We start from the raw sequence: 26,280 nt of genomic DNA, 5'->3' as shown, positions 1-26,280 counted from the left end.
CATATGGCTTTATCTCACAAAAGTCCTATGAAGTATTACTTATTCCCCATTTTATAGATGAGACACACAGAGTTTTACCCACTGCCAGTTGTGAGTAAATGTTTCCAAAGCAGTGTAAACCCAGGAACTGCATTTTGGGTCAATGACTTAAAGTTTTGAGCTTTTCAGTTCCCCTCAAGCCCCACCATTCCATAGTCAACCTAAATTGTTGACTACTGGGCCTTTGCAGGGATTTAGGGTTTAAGATTTGAGAAGGGTCTCCAAACTAACCTTAGTTCACTGAAGCTATAGAACAGCATTGCTACTCAAAACATGGCTCATAGACCTGGGCCCTTCAGAGAACTGTTACTGGGCCACAGTGAGACAAATAGTACAGAGACTGAGAATAAATGTTTAGAAAACCTTATAGCAACTTGGCAGGTAATTTTATGGCTGTTGACTCTAATGATGAAATTTTCCTGATACTTTTATCTTACTAAAACATGGCCTACAACTAAATAAGTTGATCATTCTCTGCATATAGTTTTGTAAGCAGATAGGGTAGCGGGTCCTTGGAGGAAAGGAACTAGATACAGAGTTTTAACATAAGAGAAGCCATTATAGGCCAATGCCATCTTGTGATCCAACCCTGGCCACAGTGCTTGCCTTTGAATGGCTATCAGTATAAGGATCTTTTTCCTTTTTATTGTTTTTAAGTTATTTTTTATTTGTTTTTTAAGTCACTTTTTAAAATTTATGTTTAAATTGGAGTATAATTGCCTTACAATGTTTTCATTTCTGCTATATAGGAACATGCATTAGCTGTAAGTGTACATACATCCCTTCCCTCTTGAGCCTCCCTAGCACCCATCTCACCCCTAACCCACCCATCTAGGTCTTCACAAAGCACAGAGCTGAGCTCCCCGTGCTACGCGGCAGCTTCCCACTAGCTACCTGTTTCACACATGGTGGTGTATATATGTCAGTGAGAAAGTAGCACTGACATATATGCACTGCTCTGAGTAATAAGGGTCTTAAAGAAACCGGAGAACAAATGACTGTTATCCGGCAAAAGAAGAAACAATAGCAAAGACAGTTGTGAAGACTCCCAGTTCTGTTTCAGTGGCAAAAATTAACCTGAACACTCAACCACCAGATCAATGGGAACCTAAGAAATGATGATATTGACCTTTTCTCACCATCAAACACCTTCCGTCAACTAAAGGTTCAGTTCAGTCTCTCATTCGTGTCTGACTCTTTGTGACCCCATGAATCGCAGCACGCCAGGCCTCCCTGTCCATCACCAGCTCCCAGAGTTCACTCAAACTCACCTCCATCGAGTCAGTGATGCCATCCAGCCATCTCATCCTCTGTTGTTCCCTTCTCCTCCTGCCCCCAATCCCTCCCAGCATCAGAGTCTTTTCCAATGAGTCAACTCGTCGCATGAGGTGGCCAAAGTACTGGAGTTCCAGGTTCAGCATCAGTCCTTCCCATGAACACCCAGGACTGATCTCCTTTTGGATGGACTGGTCGGATCTCCTTGCAGTCCAAGGGACTCTCAACACCACAGTTCAAAAGCATCAATCCTTCAGCACTCAGCTTTCTTCACAATCCAACTCTCACATCCATACATGACCACTGGAAAAACCATAGCCTTGACTAGATGGACCTTTGCTGGCAAAGTAATGTCTCTGCTTTTCAATATGCTATCTAGGTTGGTCATAACTTTCCTTCCAAGGAGTAAGCGTCTTTTAATTTCATGGCTGCAATCACCATCTGCAGTGATTTTGGAGCCAAAAAATAAAGTGACACTAAAGCTTGAACTCTGTCAACCTTTGCCCCAATTCTATGTTGCAGTATACTCTGCTCAAGCCCCTTCCTGCACATGCATGAATCCTTGGCTTAAAACTTCCTAAATTTCTCTGTTTGGAAGACACTACTTTGGGAAAGATTCCCTAGCATAGTGCTTGCTTGGTGCAAGAAATCCTTCCCATGATCTTTAGTTTGGTTATCTTTTGGCTCAATCCCAACTAAGAGGTGAACCCAGTTTTCTGGTAACAATTTGAGAAGCACTGTTATAAAGCTGTTCGCCCAGGACAATTTTACCAAACTCTAAGGATTTTTCTGAGGTTTGTTGTTGTTTAGTTGCTAAGTCACGTCTAACTTTTTGCGATCCCATCGACTACAGCAAACCAGGCTTGCTCAAATTCATGTCCATTGAGTCAATGATGCCATCCAACCATCTCATTCTCTGTTGTTCCCTTCTCCTCTTGCCCTCAGTCTTTTCCTGTATCAGGATCTTTTCCAATGAGTTAGCTCTCCGAATCAGGTAGCCATAGTATTGGAGCTTCAGCTTCACCATCAGTCCCTGTAACGAATATTCAGAGTTGATTTCCTTTAGGATTGGCTGGTCTGATATTCTTGCTGTTCAAAGGACTCTCAAAACTCTTCTTCAGCACCCAGTCTTCTTTATGATCCAACTCTCACATCCATACATGACTACTAGAAAAACCATAGCTTTTAATATGGACCTTTGTCAGAAAAGTGATGTCTCTGCTTTTTAATATGCTGTCTAGGCTTGTCATAGCTTTCCTTCCAAGGAGTAAGCGTCTTTTAATTTCATGGCTGCACTCACCATCTGCAGTGATTTTGGAGCCCAGAAAAATACTCTGTCACTGTCTCCATTTTTCCCCCATCTATGGATCGGATACCATGATCTTAGCTTTTTGAATGCTGAGTTTTAAGCCAGCTTTTTCACCTCTTCTTTCATCCTCATCAAGAGGCTCTTTAGTTCCTCTTCACTTTCTGCCATTAGGATGGTATCATCTGAGTATCTGAGGTTGTTGATATTTCTCCCCACAATCTTGATTCCAGCTTATGAGTCATCCAGCCCAATATTTTGCATGATGTACTCTGCATATAAGTTAAATAAGCAGGGTGACAATATATAGCCTTGACGTACTCCTTTCCCAATTTTGAACCAGTCTGTTCCATGTCCAGTTCTAACTGTTGCTTCCTGACCTGCAAACATTTCTCAAGAGGCAGGTCAGATGGTTTGGTATTCTCATCTCTTTAAAGAGTTTTCCAGTTTATTATGATCCACAAGTCAAAGGCTTTAGCATAGCCAGTGAAGCAGAAGTAGATGTTTTTCTGGAATTCTATTGCTTTTTCTTTGGTCCAATGGATGTTGGCAATTTGATCTCTGGTTCCTCTGCCTCTTCTAAATTGAGCTTGTACATCTGGAAGTTCTTGGTTCACATGCTGTTGAGGCCTAGTTTGAAGAATTTTGAGCATGACTTTGCTAGCATGTGAAATGAGCGCAATTGTATGGTGGTTTGAACATTCTTTGGCATTGCCCTTCTTTAGGATTGGAATGAAAACTGACCTTTTCCAGTCTTGTGGCCACTGCTGAGTTTTCCAAATTTGCTGGCATATTGAGTGCAACAAACACTTTCACAGCATCATCATTTAGGATTTGAAATAGCTCAGCTGGAATTCCATCACCTCCACTAGTTTTGTTCGTAATAATGCTTCCTAAAGTCCACTTGACTTCACACTCCAGGATGTCTGGCTTGTCTGGGTCATTAGGACTTTTTGGTACAGTTCTTTGGTGTATTCTTGCCACGACTTTTTCATCTCTTCTGTTTCTCTTAGGTCCTTGCCTTTTTTGTCCTTTATTGTGCCCATCTTTGTATGATATGTTCCCTTTGTATCTCTAATTTTCTGGAGGTGATCTCTAGTCTTTCTATTCTATTGTTTTGCTGTATTTCTTTACATTGTTCACTTAAGAATTTTACCAAACTCTAAGGGTTTTTCTGAGTTTTACTTCCCCAATGAGACATCAACTATTTTCGCATCCATTTTATTATATAGTGTAAATCACAATGATCAGGAAAGCCAACATAAAGAATATTAAAATGGCTCTTTGAGGCTCAAGGGTAGTGGCCCAGCGCAGGAAGAGGAAGCTCCTGCAGATGTGTAAACGATTGCCAACCTAAGATAAACGCTTGACAGCTCCGCTGGCCAAGTCGCGGGAGAAGGCAGAAAGCCGGCGGGAGCGTTAGTTCCTCCTTCCCGGCCCCGCCCGCCACCACTGAGGGTGTGGGCGGGGGGAGGGACTCGTGAAGACGCCACGCCTCTGCCCGGGCTTCCTCCGGCTGCGGGGTCTGGAGAAGGTCGGGGTGTTGTCACTTCCTTCGGAGCGGCTCTCTGTATCCGGGTCGGCCGCTGTAGTTGCCGCTGTGGCTCAGGGGCTGGGCCCGGGTCTCGCTGCCGTCAGAGAGGAGCAGGCTGCGCTCGGCGCTACCTTCTGCGACCTGGCCGTCAGCCCCACGTCGCCGGCCTGGAGGGGCGAAGAAGACGAGGAGGCCAAGGCTCCCTCCGGGGTAAGTGCCCCTCGGGAAGGCTGGGGCCGGAGGGTCAGGCCTCGGGGGCAGACAGCCGAAGGGCGCACACCCGGGGCGGTCCGAGAAAGGAAGCCCCGAGCTTTATCCATTATAGGAGGCGCCCTAGAAACTGCCCAGAGGCGCTTCCCGGATCCCCGCCCCGCTTCAGCCCCCGCCCTTGGCCAGGCTTGTTTGCTTTTTGCCACCCTTGCTTCCCCCACTGCTCCCAACCTTTTTCCATTTGTGGTGGTTGTGCTCGGCTGAGAACCTGCCCTCTTCTCTGCCCCCTGCACACTTCCCGATCTGGATGCAGTCTCTGGGCCCTGTTAGTCCCCTGTTTCTCACCAGCGTGGGTCCTGGTACAGAACAAAGGAACTTGGATGTCTAACGTGCTCCACACCCTTGGGGAATAGAAAGGAAGCTGCGTTTGTGATGGACCTTGATACGTGAAAAGCTGAGTTCCTGCATGGACACTATCTTTTACTTAAAGACCTGGCACAAGTGGCCTGGGTTTCCTTGGTACACCTGATGCCCTGGATGAGCTGCTGGACCAGCGCATATTAAATCAGAAATTTATTTGCGTCTATTACATCGATTTGAAACTTCCCCTTGGTCTGCTGTGCTCTGGCAAGCTCTTTGAGAGCACGGCTTTAGTCATCCGGGTAGTCTTAGCGCCTTCCATATAATTTAATGAAATGTGTGATTGATTTTTGATGTTGCTTTTTTTTCCCATCTTCACCTTAAAAAAAAAAATAGGCTACTTCTCCTAATGCTTAACCACTTAATTTTTAAAATTAAACGTATTCTTTATCTAAAATTGTATAGGAATTTATACAATTTGTAAATGGATGTTTCCTCAGAATTTTAACTGAAGTTACTGTATCTAGTTATCCTATAGACCATTTTCTTGATGATCTTGCATTCTCCTTAGTTCTTATCATTTTACATTTTGTCCACACACTATTTTTAATTTTCATAATCTCTGTTGCAGCATAATATTGTTGGTTTTAGGCAGGAAGTATGATGGGTCTCCTTCTGCAAACATAGGACTCGAACTCAATTATCATAAGTAAGTGTTACTGTAGTCTTTCGGCATTACAGAATCTTTGAAGCTGCTGCTGCTGCTAAGTCGCTTCAGTCCTGTTCGACTATGTGCAACCCCACAGACGGAAGCCCACCAGGCTCCCCCGTCCCTGGGAGTCTCCAGGCAAGAACACTGGAGTGGGTTGCCATTTCCTTCTCCAATGTATGAAAATGAAAAGTGAAAGGCAAGTCGCTCAGTCGTATCCCCACACTTAGCAACCCCATGGACTGCAGCCCACCAGGCTCCGCTGTCCATGGGATTTTCCAGGCAAGAGTACTTAGCCAAATCTAGCTTGACAGTCTTACTCTGTAGAAAGTTGCCAGTGAACTGGAGACAGTGTGCTGTATTAGAAACAGTCTAGGTCTAACCTGGAAACCAGGATGTGGTTATTTGCCTCAAATATAAGCTAAAATGGGGATAATAACTGCATGTTTTATATGTGATATAGAATTTTTGGTTGGAATGTATAAGATATACAAAGTAAATGGAAAAAGCACTCTTTGGAAAGTGGTTCTGTTCATTCTTCTGGTGTGACGCTCACAGAAGGAGCAGCAATGGAAAAAGACACCTAAGAAAGGAAGTATATGTATAGCCAGATCAGATGATTTAACCTTGGCTGACTGTGAATCGGAAGATGTCATCTTAAGCTTACATTCTATAAAGCAGAGTGCTAGTATAATGTGATGATAATAATATTCCAAAGTTATACTTTTATATTGCATCTAATATTTGTAACTCTAAAAAGTATTAGAAATCAGTTATTAGGCTTTAATATTCTTAAAGGTCTCAGAGCCCTCCAGTATGTTCTGCATACTGATAATATAATAAATGTAACTTTTATGGTTTCCATAATTGTCCTGTGCTTTGTCTTCACAAGTGTGAGAAACAGCGCTATTGTGATTTTTCTTGAATTTTGTATTAACATTTCTGATAGGGTATCACATTTAATTGAGGTATGTAATTGACAGATAACTTAGTTTTAGGTATACAACATCATGAGTTCGATACTTGTATGCATTGCCAAATACATATGATAAGTCTAGTTAACATTCATCACCATATTTAGTTATGAAATTTTTTTCTTATCATGAGAACTTCAACGATTTACTGTCTTAGCAACTTTCATATATCTAATACAGTGATAGTAACTATAGTCACCATGCTGTACCTTTCCAGAACTAACTTACAGCTAAAAGTTTATACCTTTCTACCCCTTTCATCCATTTCACATACTTTACACCCTCCACCTCTGGCAACTGCCAACATGTTCTCTGTGTCTATAAGCTTTGATTTTTCTGTTTTGTTTTCTTAAGATTGCAGACACATAAGTGAGATCATAACATGTTTGTTTTTCTCTTTTTGACTTACTTTACTTATGTTACATAATGCCCACAAGGTCCACCCATGTTGTGGTAGATGGCAGATTTTTTTTAAATGATGGAATAATATTCCTGTGCTTGTGTTTATCCATTCATTCATCAGTGGATACTTAGGTTACTTGCATATCTTGGCTACTGTAAATAATGCTGCTGTGAACATGGGGGTACACACATCTTTTCTAATTAGTGTTTTAATTGTCTTCCAATGAATACTCAGAGTGGAATTGCTGGATTGTACCGGAATTCTGGCTTTAATTTTTTGAGGAACTTCCTTCCTGTTTTCCATAGTGGCTGCACCAGTTTGCATTCCCACCAAGGATTTCCTTTTCTCCACACCCTCACTACTGCTTGTTATTTCTGGTCTTTTTGAGAATAGCCATTCTAAGCTGTTAGTATCTTTGTGTCATTTCATTCTTAAAAACCTACATGACTCTGCTCTCAAGGAAACAATGAGAAGCAGGCATGTAGGATCTTTACAGAGGTGTATTGGCGACCCTCCTGAACATACAGGCTGGCTGAAAGGGTTTTCCTCTGTACTACCAGTATTGTCAGCTTCATAGGAAAATGTGAACATGAACATTTGGAACAAAGTCCTTTCGTTTAAATGGGGATGTGAAAGGCTTGCCTAAGCATGTCCTTTTGCCGAACAAAATTGATTTGAGTGTGCATGTTGAGTACTAGCACTTATTCCACCATCTGTGTTAAACTACGTAATAGTGAAGTTGTCATGTAAAATTTTAAGTTATAATTTGGGCGTTTCGAAATATGATCTTAATATTTAATTTTTACTTATATTGTTAGGCTGCATGAGGAAATCCCCATTTGCATCTTGGTTGAATTTACCACCACACTTCACTGAAGTCAGCTATACCGTTTTGAATTTATCTCTATCACCACCACTGATAACTGGCATAAGTAATAATGTGCCACCGCTACCACAAGTTTGTTGAGAAATCAAGTTATTCCTCTTGCATTTGGTTGTTTTGACAGTTAGCACCTTAAACTATTACTTCCCCATTCTGATTTATTTATATTGTGAGTCAGCGATATCCTGATTTCTTTCAGAGTTGTTGTGCTTATATTGCTCCTTTCTTGCTTCCTGTTCTTAAAACTGCTGATAATGTGGTTCTAAGAACAGTCCTCTTTCAAGGACTTTCTAACTTTACCTAGGAGAAGGCAATGGCAACCCACTCCAGTACTCTTGCCTGGAAAATCCCATGGACAAAGGGGCCTGGTAGGCTGCAGTCCATGGGGTCGCTAAGAGTCGGACACAACTGAGCGACTTCACTTTCACTTTTCACTTTCATGCGTTGGAGAAGGAAATAGCAGCCCACTCCAGAGTTCTTGCCTGGAGAATCCCAGGGACAGGGGAGCCTTGTGGGCTGCCGTCTATGGGATCGCACAGAGTCGAACACGACTGACGCGACTTAGCAGCAGCAGCAGCAGTTTAAACTTTACCTAGTGTATCAATATTTTTCCCTCTAAAATTTGTGATGAAATTGTTAAGAGTGAACCTGTTTTTCTCTCCTCTAGGTCCTGTTTAACAAGCCTAAATAATTATTCCCAAACTAAATATCCATGTCCACATGCTGGGGTGTATTAACATCATGTGACTCGATATTAAAGTGAAAATTGAATGAATCAGCTTAGTGAGCTGACAGACTCTGGTTCTCTGTGTTTAAAGTAGTATTTTCACGTGATAGACTTACTGAAGTGGTAAAATAGCTAAAAGACATGGTTTATCTTTTAGAATTGTACAAGATGTGTATTTTCTCTTACAAACAATATTTTTACCAACAGAAATGGACAGTATATTAGTTTCCCCAAATATTTTCACTACTCTTTATTGAGGTGTAAAACTTAACAGGAAGCCTATTTATGTAGTTTAATTAGAAAAATAAGCTTGAGGTTGAGCAAAGCAAATGCTTATTATTCAGTGTTATGCCTTACAATTAAATATTTATTTTTAAATTTAACTAATATTTACAGGCTTGTTATGTGCCAGACACTGTGCTAGATGTTGCAAACATAGTGGTAGCAGCTTCCAGTCACTGCTTATATTTTTGAAATATTAAATATTTTTGAGTATGTGAAGTATTTGAAAAAATACTGAGAGCATCCTGTTATTTTTCCAACATCCAGTACAAATGTGAGACTAATTAATGAAACTTCTCTGGTTATTAAATCTAGGATAAAACATTAGTTCACTTTATGGTGAATATCAAAGGCTTAAATAAGTCAAGATTATTATATTTTAAGTGTGTTTTCCATTCATTTCTCAAAATTACTTAAGTTTTTCCCAGAGAATTAAAAATGCCTTACTCCTACATATAAATTAACTGACTTTTCCCAGCAAATATGTTGATGAAAAAAAGACAGCATTTGCTTTTTTTCTGTTTGCAAGTGACTCCTCAAAAATGTAAACCTTTTGAAGATTTTTGAACCTCTTAAGCCTAAGTAAGAATTCAAACTGGGAAAAAAAGCCTCCCAGTCTTGGCAGAGATAAGAATTTAGTTTGTTGTGTGAAATCTAACACTTTAGAAAATTTCTATGTAATTTTGTTATTGTTGTTCTGGAACATAATGGTTTTTTGCTACAGCTTTGTGTATCTTTTGAATGTTATAATGACATAACAGATAGGCAACCATTAAACATGACCACTGGTTACACATACGTGGTTTTAAAAGTTAAATAATATAGAAGGATTTACTGTGAAAAGCCTCATTCTCCCCATCCCACCTTCTTCCACTGGTGTCAGTCACTTTTACCTCTGTTTTAAAACTTCTAGTGATAACTAGTAATACTTTCTGTCTCTTGAGATGCATGTGTTCAGTTCAGTCACTCAGTTGTGTCCAGCTCTTTGCGACCCTATGGACTGCAGCACACCAGGCTTCCCTGTCCCTCACCAACTCCCGGAGCTTGCTCAAACTCATGTCCATCAACATGAGTTTGATGGTTGGTGATGCCATCCAACCGTCTTATCCTCTGTCATCCCCTTCTCCTCCTGCCTTCAGTCTTTCCCAGCATCAGGGTCTTTTCTGATGAGTCAGTTATTCACATCAGGTGGCCAAAGTATTGGAATTTCAGCTCAAGCATCAGTCCTTCCAATGAATACTCAGGACTGATTTCCTTTACAATTGACTGGTTTGATCTCCTTGCAATCCAAGGGACCTCGCAGGTCTTCTCCAACACCACAGTTCAAAAGCATCAGTTCTTCGGCACTCAGCTTTGTTTATGGTCCATCTCTCACATCCATACACAACTACCGGAAAAACCATAGCTTTGACTATATGGACCTTTGTTGGCAAAGTAATGTCTCTGCTTTTTAATATGCTATCTAGGTTGGTCATAGCTTTTCTTCTAGGGAGCAAGAATCTTTTAATTTCATGGCTGCAAGTCACCATCTGCAATGATTTTGGAGCCCAAGAAAATCAAGTCTGTCACTGTTTCCCCATCTATTTGCCATGAAGTGATGGGACTGGATGCCATGATCTTAGTTTCTTGAATGTTGAGTTTTAAGCCATCTTTTTCACTCTCCTCTTTCACTTTCATCAAAAGGCTCTTAGTTCCTCTTCACTTTCTGCCATAAGGGTGGTGTCATCTGCATATCTGAGGTTATTGATATTTCTCCCTGCAATCTTGATTCTGACTTGTGCTTCATCCAGCCAGGGGTTTCATATGATGTACGATGTATATACGTTAAATAAGCAAGGTGACAATATACAATCTTGACTTACTCTTCTCCCAATTTGGAACCAGTCTGTTGTTCCATGTCTGGTTCTAACTGTGGCTTCTTGACCTGCATACAGATTTCTCAGGAGTTACTTCATTTTTTAAGTTTAGTCATCTATTGACTTACTCTAATGTAAGTGAATCAGATATTCCATTTATACCTCCTGCCCCCTCAAGGTACCATAGTTTTTGTTGTAATGTTAACCAGTTGACCTAATGATTTCTTAAATATATTTAAACCTCTCTTTCATATTCCATCAACCTTGCCAAACTCTAGATCCGTCATTTTGTAAACTGAGGATAGTAACACCCATATCCTTCCTTAGAAAAACTGAAACTAAGTTAAAACATGTAGTGGCATGAATAGAAATATTCACTAAGGTCAGTGTCTGAAAACTCATGCTAAAGTACATGAGAAAAGCTTGGTATAGATAAGAAACAAATAAAAATATGGCAAAATTCATTTACTGAACAGGTACTGAATAGCCCTCTTTAAGTGGCTCAGAAATTGTGGCATTGGAATTATGGAGAAGTAAATATAAGAGACAGCACACCACGTGGGCTCTGCTGAATTAAGAGTATAAATGCCAGTTACTAGTGTTCAATTTCCAGAATTAACCTCTCTCCAAAGGACAGAAAATTTGATGATGGGTCTAGGATAGAGAATATATTTATTTACTTTTATTATTTGTGCCCCTCAGCCCCAAAATTGCTTTTCCATAATTCACAGTACCTAATAAATGGTGAATCATGTCCTGGACACACACATGCATGTATACATGTGGAATAAGTACTTCACTGCACAGCACCCTTATCACAAATGGTAATTTCTAGAATATATGTACTCTGAGTCTTTTCTAATTCTTGGGGCGGGGGGGAGGGGAATGGAAAGGAGTAGTTGCAACCCACTAAATTTATTTCATGATCGGGGTGGAAGTGTGAACTCAAATATAAGATTATTGCATCTTTTCAACAGATAATGTGGAAAATAAGCCTATGAAATTTTTTCTTTCTCTCTCTTTTCTTTTTTTTTTTTTAACAGGATTTTGGCACTCTCGATTATCAGGAGTTTGTAGTTGACATTGAGTCCAGACTGAGGATGGAAGGTGTAGAACTTAAGGAAGAATGGCAAGATGAAGATTTTCCAATGTGAGCAATGTTTTTAAATGAAAACAAATTCAAAACAGAACTTCACTACTTCTTTACTGAGGTGTCACTTACTAAATGAATATTGATTGGACTTCTTAAAGAAACCCAGGGTTGCAAAATGTTCATTTAGTGCTAATAATAGAGTCTTCAGGATTTCTAGAGGAAGATGGTCTTTAGAAGCCTGCAGGAATTATTAAATTTTATGCTTTTATTTTAAGACAAAAACTTGTTAAGTTAGACAAGGAACGCTTTCTATATTATCTGGTGAGCTACCGTGACACATTTGTGTTTGTGTTTACAGTTCTGTCGGCACTAGTTAGGGTAAGAGAGAGAGAGCAAAGGCAGACCATATATTTTAGGGATACTTCTGTGCCATTTTGGTCAGAAGACCATCTCAGTGTATAAGAAGATTACTTAGCAGTTGGAATAGGAACAGCTGGTGAGTACTGAGTCATTGCATAGCACAGCATGATAATCGTAGTACAGAAATGCTGAAATCAAAAACATAATCATCATGTGCATATTCCCATTTTAAGTGACAGTTTAGCTTCATCGTACATTGTATTGTACATTCCATTAAATTCATGCATTTGAAGCATATTCATTTTGTAAAGTAATGATTTTTAAAATTTGTTTTGTAGTTGTATTCAAGAGCTGTTACGTAGGGAATATATACCTACTTTTATGTGTTACTTATATAGATATGTAAATCAATTGAGACAGTTTGAAATTTTTCTTTAACAGTAGTTTGTAAATTACTCAAGCTTAAGAAACATTGCTTTATTCAGTTTTCTACATAATTGTTTCTATAAGCTGTTTTAATAGATCTTTGAATGTCAAAAGATTTTTTTTTTTTAATTTCTGGGTTAAAAATTATGTCTGTGTGTTTTAGACCTTTACCAGAAGATGATAGTATTGAAGCAGATATATTAGCTGTAACTGGACCAGAGAGTCAGCCTGGTAAGAACTTGACACTTAGAAATGGACTTTTATCTGTGGTATTTCTTTTTAACGCACTTTGTCAAGATACAAAATATACTCAGTTTTTGTTCCATCATAGGGTGCCAAAGGGTAAGTTGACTGTTTAGGAAAGCATTTTTAGAATGCTTTGGAATACTTTGCGAAAACATACCCTTGGGTTTTAGAAATTTTGATCATGAAGGAGAGAGGGAAGATGATTTTTAGTAGTAAATAGTGACTGGAAGGTTCTGCTTCTGTTATTTAAAAAAGCACGTCCTTGCTGGGATATGTCAGCTTGCTGTGATACAGAAACAGTAGTGATCAAAGTCCAAAGTTTGTACGTAAGGGCTTTGGAATTGTTTAATGAATGTTATTTTCTCGAATAAAGTGATTAAAGTTCTCTTATTCGATTTATGCATCTAAGCATCTTTTCTAAATATATCTTTGATTTTTCTTTTTAACCCATTCCAGGCTCACTAGAAGTTAATGGCAATAAAGTGAGAAAGAAACTAATGGCTCCCGACATTAGCCTAACTCTGGATCCTAGTGATGGCTCTGTGTTGTCAGATGATTTGGATGAAAGTGGGGAGATTGACTTAGATGACCTAGATACACCATCGGATGACAGTAATGAATTTGAGTGGGAAGGTAGGTGTTTCATTGATTTTACCTGACCTTTATTAATGATTGTTTGTGTTCATGTATATGCACAGTGGCATTTTCACTTGATCATGAAACCAACTAAAATCAATGACTAAGGGATTTTATTGAAATGAGATGTTATCAATTCTAAAGTTCATGTATAGGTTGTAAAGATATAAAAATTGGCTAACATTGAATATTATGGCTTTCCAAACTGTTTATAGTAGATTACCTGTGGCTTTATTATTTTTTTTAATTGCCCAGTGCTATAAAATTATGTTTTTCCATTTTGCTCCCAAATATTGCTTGATAATTACAGCGTTCTTTTATTCAGTGGATTAAATAAGAGGGAAAGCACTGAAAAACATATTTCAGGGAATTCTTAAAAGTAGTTAAGAATTTGCAGAGAGGGAGTTCTATAGGGATGGTTTTGAGGTGTGTTTTTGAGGGTTTTTTTTTCAGTGGGTTCATCTGATAGTGCTGCACTTTGTAAACGACCAACTTGAACTAATGTAGTCTCCTTGACTCCACTCTTAGATTTGTTATCATTAGCTATTTGGAATTGAAAGGAATTGGCATGTGTTTTGCATTGCATGCTTCCTTTAGTTAGATAATTGCTGTCTAGTATCTTTGTAGTTGGGAGTAACTTATATATGCATATTTCATCTTTTAAGTGTCTTTTGCTTCCGAGCAAAAGTTTAGCACTAGGTATGTTATCCGCAGTAAAGAGTAAGATTCTTAATGTACTTTATCTTTTGTTCTTTTTTCTTCCCCATTTTACTGGTTCAATAAGCAATCCAGTAGTAAACAATATTTTATAAAGATACTGAAATAGTTTTCTGCCTATGTGTTTTGTCTCTTCTTTCTTTAATGCTGCTGTAGTCATTTCCTGGAAGGATATTTTCCGTTAACAACTTTGTCTTGGAAACAAACAACTAACATACAGTAGGTTTCCCCTTCCCCCATCTTTTGGTAAGGACTGTGATACTAAAATTTTGAAAAATCATTACATCATGAAAAATCAGCTAAAATGCAACCTTAAACTGTAAATTATACCTAATCACTGGTGCTTGTGCTTTGGCTAATGTCAATTTAAAATAGACTTTTGCATGTACACTTTGGAATATTATCAAATAATTTTCTGCTTTATGAAACTGATCAAATGAGAAGTAACTATTGACTTGTTAACCACTTTCTATCTGGTATTATAATGTTTGGGGAATAATTTATGTGTTCAACAACAAAAAACATTGGCCCCCAGAGAGTTGCTTTAGTTAATATAGTGGTAACTATCTGTCAAGGACAGTGTTGTCAACAGGATCTGCAAATTGTAGATGTACATTGTACTGCGATTAGGTCCTCTGTGAATTAAGCAATACAAAAAAAGTTAAAGAACTATGATTTCCAAAAATAAAATGGCCTTATATCAAGAGTAAGCCTTTTTCTCTATTATGGAAGAAATATTTAAAATTCCACAAACAGGGAACTCGAATCAATATTATGTAACAACCTAAATGGGAAGAGAATTTGAAAAAAAAAAGATACATGTATATGTAAAACTGAATCACTTTGCTGTACGTATCAAACTTTCACAACATTGTTACTCAGTTATATCCCAATATAAAATAAAAAGTTAAAAAAAATTCCACAGAAGGTATAATAAAAAATATTCTCTAAACAGTCTGATTAGATAGTAAAGTGGTTAACATGTAATTTAATTTTTATTGTATAAGTAACAATCTGTGATTCAAAAATCTTTTGACAGATGATCTTCCAAAACCCAAGACTACTGAAGTTATTAGGAAAGGCTCAATTACTGAATATACAGCAGCAGAGGAAAAAGAAGATGGACGACGCTGGCGTATGTTCAGAATTGGAGAACAGGACCATAGGGTTGATATGAAAGCAATTGAACCCTATAAGAAAGTTATCAGCCATGGAGGTAAGAGCTACCAAAGATTTTTCAGATTTTTTAAATACGCTATCAGATATCTGAATGCTTAAAGAATCTTTCCTTTGGGATATTAACATAATTTTGAAAGTATAATAAACGTGTCCTTTTAGAAATGTAACGGGTTTGAAGTAAAAGAAAAAAACATTTAAAATTTGTTAATATACACATACAGTAAGTTCCAAAAGTATAAGAGTATACAATGAAAACTATCTCCCTCCACCCTTATCCCTAAACACCCTTAAACTGAGACTTAACACTCTCCTCTTTTTATCCATTTATACCCCAATACTTTGGCCACCCAATGCGAAGAGCTGACTCATTTGAAAAGACCATGATGCTGGGAAAGATTGAGGGCAGGAGAAGAAGTGGACGACAGAGGATGAGATGGTTGGATGGCATCACCGACTCGATGGACATGGGTTTGGGTGGACTCCAGGAGTTGGTGATGGACAGGGAGTTCATGAGGTGCTGCAGTTCATAGGGTCGCAAAGAGTCGGACATGACTGAGCGACTGAACTGAACTGAATTTATATGGAGTAAAATACTCTAATCCTTTGTTTTATTTTTGCAGTATTTGCAAATTCCTTTTTTAATTTTCCATATTCATTGAGATAAAACTGACATATAACATTGTATATAAGTTTAAGGTATAAAATATGTTGACTTGATGCATTCTGTATTGAGAATGATTGCCACCATAGCATTTGCTAACACTTGCATCACATCACATAATTACCAACTCTTATTTGTGGTGGGAACATTTAAGGTCTAGACTACCCTTTTAGCAACTGTTAAGTACATAATAGATATGGTTAACTGTGTTAACTATTGTCACCATGTGCTACATTAGTCCCCAGAAATTACTCATCTTCTGACTGGAAGTTTGTACTTTGACTGTTATTTCCCCTTTTATCCTGTCTCTGGTAATCACCATTCTAATCTCTGTTCCTGAGAGTTTAGATATTTTAGATACAAGTGATATAGAGTATTTATCTTTCTTGTGTCACTGCTGCTGCTGCTCTGTCACTTCAGTCGTGTCCACTCTGTGTGACACCATAGACGGCAGCCCACCAGGCTCCCCCGTCCCTGGGACTCTCCAGGCAAGAGTACTGGAGTGGGTTGCCATTTCCTTCTCCAGTGCGTGAAAGTGAAAAGTGAAAGGGAAGTCGCTCAGTCGTGTCCAACTCTTAGTGACCCCATGGGCTGCAGCCTGCCAGGCTCCTCCGTCCCTGGGATTTTCCAAGCAAGAGTACTGGAGTGGGGTGCCATTGCCTTCAATGCATGAAAGTGAAAAGTGAAAGTGAAGTCGCTCAGTCGTGTCCGACTCTTAGCGACCCCATGGACTGCAGCCTACCAGGCTCCTCCGTCCCTGGGATTTTCCAGGCAAGAGTACTGGAGTGGGGTGCCATTGCCTTCTCCATCTTGTTTCACTAGAAATGCTCTAATCTTAAGTGTATAATTCACTGAGTTTTGACAAATGCCTGTATAACCATATATACTCATATAATCTACACCCCCTAGACAGACAGAACATTTTCATTGCCCCAGAAAATTCTCTGGTACTCCCTCTCAATGAATACCCTCTATGCAGTAACCACTGTTCTAATGCCTACCCCATGGTTAGTTTTGCCTGTTACAATCATGTGACTGGAATCACAGTTTACACTCGTCTGCTTTCACTCAGCGTAATGATTTTGACATTTTTCCTTGTTGTTGCATGTATCTGCAGTTCATTCCTTGTTACTGCTGATTTGTTTATTCATCTCTGTTTTGATGGACTGTGGGAGATTTTTCCAGTCTGAGCTATTATGATTAAAACTGCCATGAACATTGTTGTACAAGTCTTTTGTGCTTATAAATACAACCTGACCCTTTAAAATATGATTCTTAATTTACCTTAAAACTGTGAACAAACCACTTAGCTTTACCACAAAGTGGAGAATTCATTCTGCATTTTTATGGAACACCTACTTTGTGTATTTCTGGAATATACGAATATGAGGCTTGGTTCCTTAAGAAATTTACAAGTCAAATAGGAAAAGCTATGAAGTACAGCTATAATTTATATCATTCTGACTGTCCTGTATGTAGAAGTTTATATAGTCACTGTTTAAATAGCATCAGAATGTTACTCCGTAGATCATGTCATATAACCTGAATTCCTCCTAATGCAGGACAAGGTGCCACATATGTCAAGCAGATTGGTCTTTTCACGTAGTCATTTCTGCTTAATTTACCCTCTGCCAAATGCTTTGTCCTGCTTATTTCTGTGGTCTTCATTCATTTGAAAACAAATCACTTGAATGTTTGCAGTTGCATTATTCTGCCTAATTTAGTCTTACGCAGGGAAGAAAACAGGATAATATGGATCAGGAAGTGCACAGATAATGTATTAATTCAGCTCATTCATTGGAAGCAAGTTGTGAGACCTGCCTCACGGTTTAAACCTAATATTTTTGAGACATAGCACTTTATTTAAGAGAAAATAGTAATTAGGGCCATTTTGTCCTACTGAGTTACTGCAATGTTTTGTGACTAAGGGGTTAAGAAAGGTAGTGAAGATTCTAATGAAATGTTCAACCTTTTCAGTGCATGTTTGTAAACAATCGGAATGAAAGTTAAAGCAGAAATACTCCTTGCTGGTTACAGCTTAATATCTATTACCATTAAAACATTTACATTTTAGAGATTATAATTAAAGCATATTTTAGTGCTGTTTTTCTTCACTTAGTCTTATGTCAGAGATAGAATCTTTTCTTACTTTGTAAGGCTCTAAAAGCTACAAAATGCTAGACATCACTGAATGTAAAACTATTTTTACATTTACTATTTACATGTAAAAAAAAGTTGCATAAGAATGTTTTATTGCAGATGTTGTATATTCTTGAATTATATAATTCTATCTACTTGATAAAATAGGGCTAGCTTTCTGAGTATGCTAATTTAAGTGGATTTCTGGTTTATAAGGCCACCATATAAACCAGATTTTATATTTTTATTGTTTTTGAGAAGAGAGGATTTTATTGATTTTATTGTTTGTGAGAAGAGAGGATTTAAAGATCTTTGTAAGACTATGCAAGGTCAGACCAATGACAGCAAAAAATATACTTTTTGATTCAGAAATGTGTGGAACATAAACCACTATAATTTATCAACTAAAAATGATATCCCCTGAAAAGTCTTCAGAGTATAATCATGCTGGTTTCTTTTTCAGGGTATTATGGAGATGGATTAAATGCCATTGTTGTGTTTGCTGTCTGTTTTATGCCTGAAAGTGGTCAACCTAATTATAGATACCTGATGGACAATCTCTTTAAGTAAGTAGATCATCACAATATTTGGAAAGAATTGAGTAAATCATATCTCTAGTTTAAGAAAGTGCACTTTACTTAGCTAGGTAAAAATTGTAAATATCCTGGTTCTGGTTCCTTAAGTCTGTTATTTGGCATTCTGAAACTATTCCAACTCAACAGAAGAATTGTCATGTTAAAACTGGAAGGTATATTACAGATTATTTGTTCCAACGTCTTTATTTTACATTTGAGGACACATTAAGTGCTTTTGTGGGAAATTTCAAACATATACAAAGGTAGAGAGAAGTATATATTAAATCTTTGTCTAACTATCACCCACTTCCACAATTATCAGTTTATACATTATTCCCATAAATACTTCCCTCATGATATAATTTTGAAGCAAATCCCTGCAAGTATTTATAACTATAAACATTTCAGTGTGTATTTCTAAAAGAAAGAAGTTTTTTTTTTTTCTTTAAATGACAATAATGCTAATAGAGTTTTGAATTTTTGCTTTCAGTGAAGGAGAGGGAAGGGAATTGTGTTATTTGGATAAACCTGGTTTGGTTCTGCATAGCCGTGTTTAAGACTTTATTTTTATAGGTATGTTATTGGCACTTTGGAGCTGTTAGTAGCAGAAAACTACATGATAGTTTATTTAAATGGTGCAACAACTCGAAGAAAAATGCCCAGTCTGGGATGGCTCAGGAAATGCTATCAACAGATTGACAGAAGGTATTGTAAATACAAGTTAAAAGCTAGTCTGAATAAATTTTATAATGTCCTTATTAGTTTAACATTTATTTTGTTACCACTTACAGGTACCATGTATCTACTTCACAAATTCCATTTACTAATTTCATAGCAAGTTTCTATTTTCAGACTTATAAAATTGCTCTTTATTTCTCTTTTGTACCACATCAGACACTCTCCTATAATTTATATTTTGGGAAAGGATGGGGAATTCAGTACATTTCCTATTTTATTACATTCTGCATTTTGCTTCATTTATAGTGCTTAGTTGAAGAAGGAAATGGCAACCCACTCCAGTTTCTTGCCTGGAAAATTCCATGGACGGAGGAGCCTGGTGGGCTACAGTCCATGGGGTCGCAAAGAATCGACCACGACTGAGCATATAGTGCTTACTATATTTTGTTATTTATGATGCTTATTCATCTGTAATCTTTCTTTGGAATGAGCTCTAGAATTATATTCTTCTGAGAGTCGTCCATGCTAATAGAAGGAATTTTGATTCTCTCTTTGGTTTGATTTGACCACAGCTAATTCAGAGTAGTTTAATCAGCTCAGGTTTATGAATAGGTTTCTCTTCATACATGAACATGACATTGGCTGGTTCATGTAATTTTTTAATGTTTAGTGATTATGATAAGTATAAACTATAACAATAAAACAGCAGTTTTTATTTCATCATTTTAAGTTGTCTAGGATAATGCATTTAACTTTTAATCAGAATTTTAGACTTGGTGTTGGTGGTGGTGGTTTAGTCACTAAGTCGTGTCAGACTCTTGCGATACCATGGGCTATAGCCCACACCAGGCTCCTTTGTCCATGAGATTCTCCAGGCAAGAATACTGGGGTGGGTTGCCATTTCCTTCTCCATTTAGACTCCATAAGAATACATTAGATCTGATTCATGTTGCCTGTTCCCTAGGTGATTTCCCCTCTTATCTTTCTGCCTGCCCAGTGCCTTTCATGTTGTTGAAGAAATCAGTAACAGTTTCCCCTCCATTCCTGAGAAATGAAGAGCTTACTTTTATATTCATCATTGACCTCTACCCCTGACTAGGAGACATTTAATAACAGGCTACACTGTGAAAATAAATACGAATGAAGTAGAATTAATTTCATGGCAGTGGGAAAGGCCATTTCAATTTAGGAGTGCTTTTTGTTTTATTTATCTTTTGTTGTCTTTAGTAATATATCTAAATGACAGCTCTTGAATGAGGGTTTTGGTTTTTTTTTTTTTTTTCAGTTTTTTGTATAGACTTGTACAAACTTATTGATGACTTAGCTTTTCTTCTAGCATTAGAATTTGTAGAGCTTTTTCAATTTTTTTTTTTTTTTTTAACTCCAGGTTACGGAAAAACCTAAAATCTCTAATCATTGTACATCCCTCTTGGTTTATAAGAACACTTCTGGCTATTACAAGACCATTTATTAGGTAATTTTCTGAGAGCCATTAACTAAAAAGAAAAAATCTACAAACTCTTTGTATGAATGTTTTGTCAATTCTGTTGGTCAAAAATATTAAGGTATTTATCTTTATTTTTTTCTATAGCTCAAAATTCAGCCAAAAAATTAGATACGTCTTTAATTTGGCAGAACTAGCAGAGCTTGTCCCCATGGAATATGTTGGAATACCAGAATGCATAAAACAGTATGTTGTGTTTTATTTATTTCATTGTATTTGGATCTTTATATTTTGATATACAAGAGGTAAATACTTTGGTACCTATTCTTTCTCCCTTCATAGATTATAAATATTTTGTAACTGCTCTTTTTTTTTTATAATGAAGAAAAGGGGGAAGAAGACACTTTTGAACACCTTTCTTTTAAGTCACCGTTTTCTTTAGGCTATCAGCTGAAGTAGGAGAAATTGTTTCTGGTTTGGTTCATTTATAATTTTAAAGACTAGTGACAGTCTAAGAGATGATTCTTGATTGGTCAGTACTAAAGCACATTCTCCACACCTGAACATGCTGCTCTTCAAGTTTAAGTAAGCTCATTATGGCATCAAATAATCATATTACTAGGGAAATAAAATATATCAGCCTAACCTTGATACTTTTCAGTGGCTGTAATTTGTTCTATTTACCAAATTTACCTATGTAACTTCTAGAAGGGCTTAGCAGAAGGCTGTTAACATAAATACTTGAGTGTCACAGTGCTATAATATAGAAAAATGTTTCTTTGTTCTAATCATCTGAGGTTTTAGTTTGTTGAATATATCACCGCCACGTTTCTTACGTCAGTTCTGACTTTCTATATAGTGTATTAAATATTTTTGCGTTTGCCTACAAACTTGAGTTTGTTGTTAGAGCCTTTTTTTTTTTTAGTTTTTGTTCATCTTCATAACATGTATATTTACTAAAATAACTCTTCCCCACTAAGGTATGAAGAAGAAAAGTTAAAAAAGAAAAAGAAAAGGTATATGCACACCTTGACTGGGTTGCATCTAGACTAGTCCATTTGCATTGCACAGACTAACTCTTCCTTATGGGTTGGTTAGCTTGTAGACAAAGATAACAGCATTTGTAAATATGAATATACCCCAGGGCCCAGATATGCCGTGAATCCAAAGTTCCTGCTGCTGAGTGTGGCTTGGATTCTCTACTACGTAGGAAATAAAGACCGTTTAGAAAATAAAGGCCGCTTAATAATGCCAGTTAGAAAATAAAGACCACGTCTCCTCCCGCCTTCTGGTATAAATAACAGATCCTAAGAATGCTCTTTGACAAACCAGTTACTTATAATACCTTACCAATTTGTGCTTTTGAAATATTTATGTTCTTTTTTAATATATCAGATTTCCCCCCTGGGGTTGATAATTATATTTACAATGCAGATATTCTTTGGCTAACCAACATTGATTTCCTTGTATGCTTAAACAATGGCCTGCTAACTAGTCAAATTCTCCATGTGATAAAATACCTAAAAGTTCAATGTACCTTTTGATAGTTAAACACTCTGCTTTCCATCTTTAATTTAATTTTGAATACTTCCGCTTTGAGCATAACAGACTGTCATCTGTTAATATGTTAGCATAGAAGATGAAAGGCAAGGGTATAAATTAGTATTGTTTTATATAGTAATTTAGAAAAGTACAGGATTTAGATCTGACTTGTTAATGGATTTTTAAAATATTGACAATTAAATCAGCAAAACAGATTCATACAATCTTTCATAAGAGTTAAGGCGGGAGATTTATTTATTATTTGGACCACTGTGAGGAATTAAAGCTGAAATATTCATAACTTCATATTTAACTTCAAACACATTTTGGCTCTGTTGATGAGCAAGAATTCAGTTGACCACATGATTGAATCATTGCTTTACATTTCTATATGACACTTTACAGCTAAACATTTTAAGATGGAGATAAGAACAATGATTTTAGATCTTGCTCATTTCTCACTCCTCTCAAGGCATTGGTGTGCACTTGCCAGACAACTGGCTGAAATATAGTCTGTAATTATAAAATATTTTGAAGCCAGCTGCTTTGTAGATTTCAAAATGAATTGCCTTTGTGGATGAAATCTGCTGTGTTGTATCTTTTTACAAAATTCTTAGTTAAGTAACTTAGGCACCAGAAGAAAAGTGGAATTGTACTTTTTATTTAAATGTATTGTTTGAAGCTTACAAATATTATTTTTATCTTGATTTTTTTTAAACTTTTGTTTTATTTAACCTTAAATAGAATCATTACACATATCTTTCAGGCACTTCTTAGTTTTTGTAGAAAGTTTCTTTAGCCTTGAAAAATAATCCTTGTCAGCTTGAAAATGACATTCAAGTTAAAAATAGAAGGGCATGTTTTTAATATCAAATTAACAGAAGCTACCTGTGGGGAACTTACTCAAGGTAAAATCTCTATAATGAGTACTAGTGATAGGAAGATTCAGAGCTGAGTGTGCTTAAATATAGCAGTTTTAGATGTTGGTTTCAAACAACTCAGTGTAAGTGTAGACAGATAGATGTTGACTGTTAAAATGTTTGAACAGAGTTTTAAAATAAAGCAATTATGAAATTAGCTCATACTGATATTTCAGATGTTGAAAAGATTTATGTATATATTGCATGCCTTATCGAGAATATGTACCTTTCAAATTTTTGATACCAGTATAACTAATATTTTTAAATGTTGTTAATCTGGCTTTACCACAGGCCAAGGCTTTGATCATAGTAATGGAAACAAGTGTGAAAAGTATCTTCATATATCATACCAAGATGTTTTAAACTCCATCAGTGATTCAAAGTACTACAAATAAAAATATACAAATATTATATTATAAATTGTTGTATATTATCTGTGAAGGGTTGTCTGTAAGTTTCTTGTGATTAATTACATAATTCTCCTAATTTTTAATCTATATCTAGATATTTCTGATTATTAAATTCTGTGACTTCTTACTATCAAGATAAATGAAAAGCATTCAAATTCTTAGTGTACCAGTAAAATTCTGGAGAATAATTATGGCATCCATAAATATGTACTTTCATCACTGAAATTACAAATTGATCAGTTGGTGGCAGTTGTAGCATTTAAATATATCAGTTAACAAAATAGTTTTTGGCAAATTATTTTTCCTGCCACTCAGATCACTTAGCTCCCTGCCCCCGCCATGTTACAGTTCAGCATCTTAATATGCCTGCTGTAACTTGAACTTCCAATGAAATTTATGTGCATTTGTATATGAAGTATCTTATACTCTTTAGGAAAAAAAACAGCAGCAGCAGTCACATTCTTGCCAGTGTCCTCGTGCCTTTAGAAGTTATCTTTTCCTGGTTGGGAGAATGTTTGGTAACCTTTTTACTATGTCTGCTTCTTTGCAAAGCTTTGTTTTTAACAGAATAATAATCTATGGTAAAATCAGTCATTTTTTTTAAAAAGAAAATTGATCATTTACTGATAACTTATTATCTGTATTATTTTTCATTAAACAGAGTTGATCAGGAGCTTAATGGAAAACAAGATGAACCGAAAAATGAACAGTAAGTTTGGCATCTAGTCCAAACACAACTGAAGAATGTGCTGATGAAGCAGTGCTTTTTTGCATTTATAATGCATTTATTGGTCCTGATTTTTATGTAACCTGTTACAGAATTGACTTGACTTTTTCTTAATGGACTTTTGTATAAGGGACTGTTCACTGCTGTATTGGTTTGTAGATCTCTTGAATTTAGTTCTTTACTAGCTAATTATATTGTAATCATTTTATATTTTATATTGCTTATTATAGCAGAGAACCACACTTTATATAAAGCAGTTTTTGCATTTGTTTGTTAAATGATGCATTTTCTTCAGTAAAATATTTATATGTCTAAATGGAAAAAGGAAAGAGATAATATATATTTTTATGTTTTTGAGCAATATTTTTTAATGTATACCTTTCTTGTGGACAAATATGCAGGTAAATTAGACCATGATTTTTTAAAGTGCATGTCAGAAGTTTTGTTTTTGTAAATGGTTAAATATACTTCCTGGGTCACTTAGAAAATATGCTCATAAGGTGAGGGACAGTTAAAATGGTTTTCATGAATATTCAAAGGTCATGTACATAATCTAAGTAGATTAGTACAATTCTGAACATTTTTCTCACTTAACATTTATTGTTTCTTGATTCAGACACAAATACAATTATATTGCACACTTTTTTTTTTTAAGACAAATCAAAAAGCCATTTCTAGAATTGGAGAATTTAAAGAGGTTAAGAATTGGGGTTTGTGTGTATATATGTATATTTTGGACATTTTATCTTCTGGCCAAAAGTCAAAACTTCATAAAAAGGTTTGTTCACTAATGTGAAATAAGCTGTGTTTCCAGGATATCACTCTTACGAATTTGTGTGAGTGCAGTGTAGTAGAGAATGTGATGAGTTACTCACTGTCACTTCTTCTCTTTAGAAAACAGGGCTGCTTTTTTAACTGCTTTCAATGTGGGCACTTTACCAAAATACTTTCCTATCAGGTGTTTGACCTAGTTAGATGTGGTGTGTTTTCACATTTTCTGTTAAATTGTGTTGACAGTACTGTAAACTAAGTTATTTTGTAAGTCTTAGAGAATCATCATACTGTGGTGTTATGGATGACTCATTTGGTGTAAGCATATAAACTTCTTGTTTAATTTGGTAAGTACCTTGACTCTACATTGAAATTGTACTTATGCCCCCAGGTAGAACTTAATTACCCACAGAATCATCCAAAAGCAATAGATTGCTCTAATATACTTGTGGGACTCTATATTTGGTGAACTCAGTACTTTTCCTAATTTAAGGGTCGTACCATGCTCCAGCCCTTCATAAGGTAATTTATATGAAAAGAGTAGTGAAATTGAGATGCATGAGAGCTAAACCTTCAAGCTCTAGTCTATCCTAGATTGGCTTTTATCATTACTGTTTTCACTATAAACTTTTCCATTACAGAAGAGAATTTCCTTTGCTCTTTGTCCTCCCCACTCATAAACTTGACATGCTAACCCAAGTCCTATTTTGGGAGAGGCTGGAGGATTCCCAGGATGAGACTCTTCCCTCAGCAGCCTTCTGACTTGACTTGGAACCAGCAGCTGTAGGCAGATCCTGAACTATTGTCATTACAGTGACTAAAACCAAAACCATATTGCTTGCTCAGATCTTAGAAATACTTTGTGTTGCAAATGCAAACTAACAATTTAGGCATTCCTTCTGAATTTATTATATGAGAATTATGAATAAAAGATCATACTGAATTTATTTGTGATTAGAGTGTATATTTGTAGAGTGCTTTAAGTGGTTTTTTTTCATCTGAAAAGTAGTTTCAAACTGAGCTGAGCTTTTTAATATGTGACTTTCCTCCCCACTTAGTACGCAGGTTCTTCAGTTTCAACCTGTTACTGTTTATTGACTTTTGCTTTCACAAGCATTGTTCCTGACTATAGATAAAACTTGTTGCAAAAGTGGTGCATATTCCTAAGTTGTTGTGTTTTTTTTTTTTTTTTTGAAGT

The 26,280-nt window shown here is 36.6% G+C and overlaps 1 protein-coding gene across 1 annotated transcript; it reads left to right on the top strand.

Moving 5' to 3' along the window:
• Window positions 313-26,029, top strand: BNIP2 (BCL2 interacting protein 2). Its single transcript, XM_005685698.3, has 12 exons — window positions 313-420; window positions 4,095-4,364; window positions 11,602-11,708; window positions 12,601-12,668; window positions 13,140-13,316; window positions 15,076-15,252; window positions 18,479-18,581; window positions 19,164-19,295; window positions 20,656-20,742; window positions 20,860-20,958; window positions 21,693-21,728; window positions 24,246-26,029. Exons 1-12 carry the CDS (start codon window positions 313-315, stop codon window positions 24,295-24,297), a joined length of 1,416 nt encoding a protein of 471 aa, XP_005685755.2. The 3' UTR covers window positions 24,298-26,029.

The sequence above is a fragment of the Capra hircus genome, chromosome 10 (assembly GCF_001704415.2).
Source record: "Capra hircus breed San Clemente chromosome 10, ASM170441v1, whole genome shotgun sequence".
Lineage (NCBI taxonomy): Eukaryota > Metazoa > Chordata > Mammalia > Artiodactyla > Bovidae > Capra > Capra hircus.
This window is presented reverse-complemented; position numbering and strand designations above follow the sequence as displayed.

Excerpts from the sequence above, each read along its gene's own strand:
- BNIP2 (XM_005685698.3), top strand. The coding sequence starts at position 313 with ATGGCTCATAGACCTGGGCCCTTCAGAGAACTGTTACTGGGCCACAGT. Across the intron at positions 11,709-12,600 it reads CAAGATGAAGATTTTCCAAT|ACCTTTACCAGAAGATGATA; the intron begins GTGAGCAATGTT and ends TGTGTGTTTTAG. Across the intron at positions 20,743-20,859 it reads ATTACAAGACCATTTATTAG|CTCAAAATTCAGCCAAAAAA; the intron begins GTAATTTTCTGA and ends TTTTTTCTATAG.